Source organism: Salmo salar, unplaced genomic scaffold, assembly GCF_905237065.1.
Source record: "Salmo salar unplaced genomic scaffold, Ssal_v3.1, whole genome shotgun sequence".
Lineage (NCBI taxonomy): Eukaryota > Metazoa > Chordata > Actinopteri > Salmoniformes > Salmonidae > Salmo > Salmo salar.
In genome coordinates, this window is record NW_025549043.1 from 10,001 (window position 1) to 19,914 (window position 9,914).

Sequence of the window (9,914 nt, forward strand, 5' to 3'; positions counted from 1 at the left end):
TCCCATAGTCCACTATAACAGCTGGTTAACCATATCCCTCCCTCCCATAGTCCACTATAACAGCTGGTTAACCATATCCCTCCCTCCCATAGTCCACTATAACAGCTGGTTAACCATATCCCTCTCTCCCATAGTCCACTATAACAGCTGGTTAACCATATCCCTCCCTCCCATAGTCCACTATAACAGCTGGTTAACCATATCCCTCTCTCCCATAGTCCACTATAACAGCTGGTTAACCATATCCCTCCCTCCCATAGTCCACTATAACAGCTGGTTAACCATATCCCTCTCTCCCATAGTCCACTATAACAGCTGGTTAACCATATCCCTCCCTCCCATAGTCCACTATAACAGCTGGTTAACCATATCCCTCCCTCCCATAGTCCACTATAACAGCTGGTTAACCATATCCCTCCCTCCCATAGTCCACTATAACAGCTGGTTAACCATATCCCTCTCTCCCATAGTCCACTATAACAGCTGGTTAACCATATCCCTCTCTCCCATAGTCCACTATAACAGCTGGTTAACCATATCCCTCCCTCCCATAGTCCACTATAACAGCTGGTTAACCATATCCCTCTCTCCCATAGTCCACTATAACAGCTGGTTAACCATATCCCTCTCTCCCATAGTCCACTATAACAGCTGGTTAACCATATCCCTCCCTCCCATAGTCCACTATAACAGCTGGTTAACCATATCCCTCCCTCCCATAGTCCACTATAACAGCTGGTTAACCATATCCCTCCCTCCCATAGTCCACTATAACAGCTGGTTAACCATATCCCTCCCTCCCATAGTCCACTATAACAGCTGGTTAACCATATCCCTCCCTCCCATAGTCCACTATAACAGCTGGTTAACCATATCCCTCCCTCCCATAGTCCACTATAACAGCTGGTTAACCATATCCCTCTCTCCCACAGTCCACTATAACAGCTGGTTAACCATATCCCTCCCTCCCATAGTCCACTATAACAGCTGGTTAACCATATCCCTCCCTCCCATAGTCCACTATAACAGCTGGTTAACCATATCCCTCCCTCCCATAGTCCACTATAACAGCTGGTTAACCATATCCCTCTCTCCCATAGTCCACTATAACAGCTGGTTAACCATATCCCTCCCTCCCATAGTCCACTATAACTGCTGGTTAAGCATATCCCTCTCTCCCATAGTCCACTATAACAGCTGGTTAACCATATCCCTCTCTCCCATAGTCCACTATAACAGCTGGTTAACCATATCCCTCTCTCCCATAGTCCACTATAACAGCTGGTTAACCATATCCCTCTCTCCCATAGTCCACTATAACAGCTGGTTAACCATATCCCTCCCTCCCATAGTCCACTATAACAGCTGGTTAACCATATCCCTCCCTCCCATAGTCCACTATAACAGCTGGTTAACCATATCCCTCCCTCCCATAGTCCACTATAACAGCTGGTTAACCATATCCCTCCCTCCCATAGTCCACTATAACAGCTGGTTAACCATATCCCTCCCTCCCATAGTCCACTATAACAGCTGGTTAACCATATCCCTCTCTCCCATAGTCCACTATAACAGCTGGTTAACCATATCCCTCTCTCCCATAGTCCACTATAACAGCTGGTTAACCATATCCCTCACCTCCCATAGTCCACTATAACAGCTGGTTAACCATATCCCTCTCTCCCATAGTCCACTATAACAGCTGGTTAACCATATCCCTCTCTCCCATAGTCCACTATAACAGCTGGTTAACCATATCCCTCCCTCCCATAGTCCACTATAACAGCTGGTTAACCATATCCCTCTCTCCCATAGTCCACTATAACAGCTGGTTAACCATATCCCTCTCTCCCATAGTCCACTATAACAGCTGGTTAACCATATCCCTCTCTCCCATAGTCCACTATAACAGCTGGTTAACCATATCCCTCCCTCCCATAGTCCACTATAACAGCTGGTTAACCATATCCCTCCCTCCCATAGTCCACTATAACAGCTGGTTAACCATATCCCTCCCTCCCATAGTCCACTATAACAGCTGGTTAACCATATCCCTCTCTCCCATAGTCCACTATAACAGCTGGTTAACCATATCCCTCTCTCCCATAGTCCACTATAACAGCTGGTTAACCATATCCCTCTCTCCCATAGTCCACTATAACAGCTGGTTAACCATATCCCTCCCTCCCATAGTCCACTATAACAGCTGGTTAACCATATCCCTCCCTCCCATAGTCCACTATAACAGCTGGTTAACCATATCCCTCCCTCCCATAGTCCACTATAACAGCTGGTTAACCATATCCCTCCCTCCCATAGTCCACTATAACAGCTGGTTAACCATATCCCTCCCTCCCATAGTCCACTATAACAGCTGGTTAACCATATCCCTCTCTCCCATAGTCCACTATAACAGCTGGTTAACCATATCCTTCCCTCCCTCCCATGCCCCCTCCTCCTCCTCCTCCTCCTTCCTCCTCCCTCCCACAGCCACTATAACAGCTGGTTAACCATATCCCTCTCTCCCATAGTCCACTATAACAGCTGGTTAACCATATCCCTCTCTCCCATAGTCCACTATAACAGCTGGTTAACCATATCCCTCTCTCCCATAGTCCACTATAACAGCTGGTTAACCATATCCCTCCCTCCCATAGTCCACTATAACAGCTGGTTAACCATATCCCTCTCTCCCATAGTCCACTATAACAGCTGGTTAACCATATCCCTCTCTCCCATAGTCCACTATAACAGCTGGTTAACCATATCCCTCCCTCCCATAGTCCACTATAACAGCTGGTTAACCATATCCCTCACTCCCACAGTCCACTATAATAGCTGGTTAACCATATCCCTCCCTCCCATAGTCCACTATAACAGCTGGTTAACCATATCCCTCCCTCCCATAGTCCACTATAACAGCTGGTTAACCATATCCTTCCCTCCCTCCCATGCCCCCTCCTCCTCCTCCTTCCTCCTCCCTCCCACAGCCACTATAACAGCTGGTTAACCATATCCCTCTCTCCCATAGTCCACTATAACAGCTGGTTAACCATATCCCTCTCTCCCATAGTCCACTATAACAGCTGGTTAACCATATCCCTCCCTCCCATAGTCCACTATAACAGCTGGTTAACCATATCCCTCTCTCCCATAGTCCACTATAACAGCTGGTTAACCATATCCCTCTCTCCCATAGTCCACTATAACAGCTGGTTAACCATATCCCTCTCTCCCATAGTCCACTATAACAGCTGGTTAACCATATCCCTCCCTCCCATAGTCCACTATAACAGCTGATTAACCATATCCCTCCCTCCCATAGTCCACTATAACAGCTGGTTAACCATATCCCTCTCTCCCATAGTCCACTATAACAGCTGGTTAACCATATCCCTCTCTCCCATAGTCCACTATAACAGCTGGTTAACCATATCCCTCTCTCCCATAGTCCACTATAACAGCTGGTTAACCATATCCCTCACCTCCCATAGTCCACTATAACAGCTGGTTAACCATATCCCTCTCTCCCATAGTCCACTATAACAGCTGGTTAACCATATCCCTCTCTCCCATAGTCCACTATAACAGCTGGTTAACCATATCCCTCCCTCCCATAGTCCACTATAACAGCTGGTTAACCATATCCCTCTCTCCCATAGTCCACTATAACAGCTGGTTAACCATATCCCTCTCTCCCATAGTCCACTATAACAGCTGGTTAACCATATCCCTCTCTCCCATAGTCCACTATAACAGCTGGTTAACCATATCCCTCCCTCCCATAGTCCACTATAACAGCTGGTTAACCATATCCCTCCCTCCCATAGTCCACTATAACAGCTGGTTAACCATATCCCTCCCTCCCATAGTCCACTATAACAGCTGGTTAACCATATCCCTCTCTCCCATAGTCCACTATAACAGCTGGTTAACCATATCCCTCTCTCCCATAGTCCACTATAACAGCTGGTTAACCATATCCCTCTCTCCCATAGTCCACTATAACAGCTGGTTAACCATATCCCTCCCTCCCATAGTCCACTATAACAGCTGGTTAACCATATCCCTCCCTCCCATAGTCCACTATAACAGCTGGTTAACCATATCCCTCCCTCCCATAGTCCACTATAACAGCTGGTTAACCATATCCCTCCCTCCCATAGTCCACTATAACAGCTGGTTAACCATATCCCTCCCTCCCATAGTCCACTATAACAGCTGGTTAACCATATCCCTCTCTCCCATAGTCCACTATAACAGCTGGTTAACCATATCCTTCCCTCCCTCCCATGCCTCTCCTCTCCTCCTTCCTCCTCCCTCCCACAGCCACTATAACAGCTGGTTAACCATATCCCTCTCTCCCATAGTCCACTATAACAGCTGGTTAACCATATCCCTCTCTCCCATAGTCCACTATAACAGCTGGTTAACCATATCCCTCCCTCCCATAGTCCACTATAACAGCTGGTTAACCATATCCCTCACTCCCACAGTCCACTATAATAGCTGGTTAACCATATCCCTCCCTCCCATAGTCCACTATAACAGCTGGTTAACCATATCCCTCCCTCCCATAGTCCACTATAACAGCTGGTTAACCATATCCTTCCCTCCCTCCCATGCCCCCTCCTCCTCCTCCTCCTCCTTCCTCCTCCCTCCCACAGCCACTAAAACAGCTGGTTAACCATATCCCTCTCTCCCATAGTCCACTATAACAGCTGGTTAACCATATCCCTCTCTCCCATAGTCCACTATAACAGCTGGTTAACCATATCCCTCCCTCCCATAGTCCACTATAACAGCTGGTTAACCATATCCCTCTCTCCCATAGTCCACTATAACAGCTGGTTAACCATATCCCTCTCTCCCATAGTCCACTATAACAGCTGGTTAACCATATCCCTCTCTCCCATAGTCCACTATAACAGCTGGTTAACCATATCCCTCCCTCCCATAGTCCACTATAACAGCTGGTTAACCATATCCCTCCCTCCCATAGTCCACTATAACAGCTGGTTAACCATATCCCTCTCTCCCATAGTCCACTATAACAGCTGGTTAACCATATCCCTCTCTCCCATAGTCCACTATAACAGCTGGTTAACCATATCCCTCTCTCCCATAGTCCACTATAACAGCTGGTTAACCATATCCCTCCCTCCCATAGTCCACTATAACAGCTGGTTAACCATATCCCTCTCTCCCATAGTCCACTACAACAGCTGGTTAACCATATCCCTCTCTCCCATAGTCCACTATAACAGCTGGTTAACCATATCCCTCTCTCCCATAGTCCACTATAACAGCTGGTTAACCATATCCCTCTCTCCCATAGTCCACTATAACAGCTGGTTAACCATATCCCTCCCTCCCATAGTCCACTATAACAGCTGGTTAACCATATCCCTCTCTCCCATAGTCCACTATAACAGCTGGTTAACCATATCCCTCTCTCCCATAGTCCACTATAACAGCTGGTTAACCATATCCCTCTCTCCCATAGTCCACTATAACAGCTGGTTAACCATATCCCTCTCTCCCATAGTCCACTATAACAGCTGGTTAACCATATCCCTCTCTCCCATAGTCCACTATAACAGCTGGTTAACCATATCCCTCCCTCCCATAGTCCACTATAACAGCTGGTTAACCATATCCCTCCCTCCCATAGTCCACTATAACAGCTGGTTAACCATATCCCTCTCTCCCATAGTCCACTATAACAGCTGGTTAACCATATCCCTCTCTCCCATAGTCCACTATAACAGCTGGTTAACCATATCCCTCTCTCCCATAGTCCACTATAACAGCTGGTTAACCATATCCCTCTCTCCCATAGTCCACTATAACAGCTGGTTAACCATATCCCTCTCTCCCATAGTCCACTATAACAGCTGGTTAACCATATCCCTCTCTCCCATAGTCCACTATAACAGCTGGTTAACCATATCCCTCTCTCCCATAGTCCACTATAACAGCTGGTTAACCATATCCCTCCCTCCCATAGTCCACTATAACAGCTGGTTAACCATATCCCTCTCCTCCCATAGTCCACTATAACAGCTGGTTAACCATATCCCTCTCTCCCATAGTCCACTATAACAGCTGGTTAACCATATCCCTCCCTCCCATAGTCCACTATAACAGCTGGTTAACCATATCCCTCTCTCCCATAGTCCACTATAACAGCTGGTTAACCATATCCCTCTCTCCCATAGTCCACTATAACAGCTGGTTAACCATATCCCTCCCTCCCATAGTCCACTATAACAGCTGGTTAACCATATCCCTCTCTCCCATAGTCCACTATAACAGCTGGTTAACCATATCCCTCTCTCCCATAGTCCACTATAACAGCTGGTTAACCATATCCCTCTCTCCCATAGTCCACTATAACAGCTGGTTAACCATATCCCTCTCTCCCATAGTCCACTATAACAGCTGGTTAACCATATCCCTCTCTCCCATAGTCCACTATAACAGCTGGTTAACCATATCCCTCCCTCCCATAGTCCACTATAACAGCTGGTTAACCATATCCCTCCCTCCCACAGTCCACTATAACAGCTGGTTAACCATATCCCTCCCTCCCATAGTCCACTATAACAGCTGGTTAACCATATCCCTCTCTCCCATAGTCCACTATAACAGCTGGTTAACCATATCCCTCTCTCCCATAGTCCACTATAACAGCTGGTTAACCATATCCCTCCCTCCCATAGTCCACTATAACAGCTGGTTAACCATATCCCTCTCTCCCATAGTCCACTATAACAGCTGGTTAACCATATCCCTCCCTCCCATAGTCCACTATAACAGCTGGTTAACCATATCCCTCCCTCCCATAGTCCACTATAACAGCTGGTTAACCATATCCCTCTCTCCCATAGTCCACTATAACAGCTGGTTAACCATATCCCTCCCTCCCATAGTCCACTATAACAGCTGGTTAACCATATCCCTCCCTCCCATAGTCCACTATAACAGCTGGTTAACCATATCCCTCTCTCCCACAGTCCACTATAACAGCTGGTTAACCATATCCCTCCCTCCCATAGTCCACTATAACAGCTGGTTAACCATATCCCTCTCTCCCATAGTCCACTATAACAGCTGGTTAACCATATCCCTCCCTCCCATAGTCCACTATAACAGCTGGTTAACCATATCCCTCTCTCCCATAGTCCACTATAACAGCTGGTTAACCATATCCCTCTCTCCCATAGTCCACTATAACAGCTGGTTAACCATATCCCTCCCTCCCATAGTCCACTATAACAGCTGGTTAACCATATCCCTCCCTCCCATAGTCCACTATAACAGCTGGTTAACCATATCCCTCCCTCCCATAGTCCACTATAACAGCTGGTTAACCATATCCCTCTCTCCCATAGTCCACTATAACAGCTGGTTAACCATATCCCTCTCTCCCATAGTCCACTATAACAGCTGGTTAACCATATCCCTCCCTCCCATAGTCCACTATAACAGCTGGTTAACCATATCCCTCTCTCCCATAGTCCACTATAACAGCTGGTTAACCATATCCCTCCCTCCCATAGTCCACTATAACAGCTGGTTAACCATATCCCTCCCTCCCATAGTCCACTATAACAGCTGGTTAACCATATCCCTCTCTCCCATAGTCCACTATAACAGCTGGTTAACCATATCCCTCCCTCCCATAGTCCACTATAACAGCTGGTTAACCATATCCCTCCCTCCCATAGTCCACTATAACAGCTGGTTAACCATATCCCTCTCTCCCATAGTCCACTATAACAGCTGGTTAACCATATCCCTCCCTCCCATAGTCCACTATAACAGCTGGTTAACCATATCCCTCTCTCCCATAGTCCACTATAACAGCTGGTTAACCATATCCCTCTCTCCCATAGTCCACTATAACAGCTGGTTAACCATATCCCTCCCTCCCATAGTCCACTATAACAGCTGGTTAACCATATCCCTCTCTCCCATAGTCCACTATAACAGCTGGTTAACCATATCCCTCTCTCCCATAGTCCACTATAACAGCTGGTTAACCATATCCCTCCCTCCCATAGTCCACTATAACAGCTGGTTAACCATATCCCTCTCTCCCATAGTCCACTATAACAGCTGGTTAACCATATCCCTCTCTCCCATAGTCCACTATAACAGCTGGTTAACCATATCCCTCTCTCCCATAGTCCACTATAACAGCTGGTTAACCATATCCCTCTCTCCCATAGTCCACTATAACAGCTGGTTAACCATATCCCTCTCTCCCATAGTCCACTATAACAGCTGGTTAACCATATCCCTCCCTCCCATAGTCCACTATAACAGCTGGTTAACCATATCCCTCTCTCCCATAGTCCACTATAACAGCTGGTTAACCATATCCCTCCCTCCCACAGTCCACTATAACAGCTGGTTAACCATATCCCTCTCTCCCATAGTCCACTATAACAGCTGGTTAACCATATCCCTCTCTCCCGCAGTCCACTATAACAGCTGGTTAACCATATCCCTCCCTCCCATAGTCCACTATAACAGCTGGTTAACCATATCCCCTCTCTCCCATAGTCCACTATAACAGCTGGTTAACCATATCCCTCCCTCCCATAGTCCACTATAACAGCTGGTTAACCATATCCCTCCCTCCCATAGTCCACTATAACAGCTGGTTAACCATATCCCTCTCTCCCATAGTCCACTATAACAGCTGGTTAACCATATCCCTCTCTCCCATAGTCCACTATAACAGCTGGTTAACCATATCCCTCCCCTCCCATAGTCCACTATAACAGCTGGTTAACCATATCCCTCTCTCCCATAGTCCACTATAACAGCTGGTTAACCATATCCCTCTCTCCCATAGTCCACTATAACAGCTGGTTAACCATATCTCTCCCTCCCCTCCCTCCTCCCTCCCTCCCTCCTCCCTCCCTCCCTCCCTCCCTCCTCCCTCCCTCCTCCCTCCCTCCCTCCCTCTCCCTCCCTCCCTCCCTCCCTCTTTCTCCTCTCTCCCTCCCTCCCCTCCCTCCCTCCCTCCCTCCCTCCCTCCTCCCTCCCTCCCTCCTCTCTCTCTCTCTCTCTCTCTCTCTCTCCCTCCCTCCCTCCCTCCCTCCCACAGCACTAACTGTTAACCATATCCCTCCCTCCCTCCCATGTCCCTCCTCCTCCTCCTCCTTCCCACAGCCACTATAACAGCTGGTTAACCATATCCCTCCCTCCCTCCCTCCCATGCCCCCCCCTCCTCCTTCCTCCCCTTCCCATAGTCCACTATAACAGCTGGTTAACCATATCCCTCCCTCCCTACTCACACTCTGTCTGTGCCGTAGCTCCTGTAGTCCACAGCAGCGGAGACGGCCACAATAACAGCTGGTACCCCGTACCCTGCCAGGTAGAAGTACTTGGTTCTGGAGTGTTCTGATTCAAACACCTCCACCAGCATGATGTACAGCTGAACCCCTCCAGGAACATCCAGGTAAACGCTGCCAGGAAGAAGAAATGGAGCAGGGCCGCGAAGACAGCACACGCAATCTGGAGGAGGAGAGGAGAGAGAGACGTAGGGGGGTTAGAAAGGAGACTACTAGAGGAGACAGGAGGAGAGGAGAGGAGAGATGTAGGGGTTAGAAAGGAGACTACTAGAGGAGACAGGAGGAGAGGAGAGATGTAGGGGTTAGAAAGGAGACTACTAGAGGAGACAGGAGGAGAGGAGAGAGAGATGTAGGGGTTAGAAAGGAGACTACTAGAGGAGACAGGAGGAGAGGAGAGATGTAGGGGTTAGAAAGGAGACTACTAGAGGAGACAGGAGGAGAGGAGAGAGAGATGTAGGGGTTAGAAAGGAGACTACTAGAGGAGACAGGAGGAGAGGAGAGAGAGATGTAGGGGTTAGAAAGGAGACTACTAGAGGAGACAGG

The 9,914-nt window shown here is 47.8% G+C and overlaps 1 protein-coding gene across 1 annotated transcript in view; it reads right to left on the minus strand.

The window, feature by feature from the left end:
* LOC123735091 (adhesion G protein-coupled receptor L3-like) overlaps positions 1-9,456 on the minus strand; it is a 17,096-nt gene extending 7,640 nt beyond the window's left edge. Inside the window, exon 1 of the mRNA XM_045712974.1 lies at positions 9,315-9,456. Coding sequence (XP_045568930.1) covers positions 9,315-9,445 — 131 coding nt within the window. The 5' untranslated portion in view covers positions 9,446-9,456. The remainder of the gene's footprint in view (positions 1-9,314) is intronic.
* Positions 9,457-9,914: the final 458 nt, after the last annotated feature.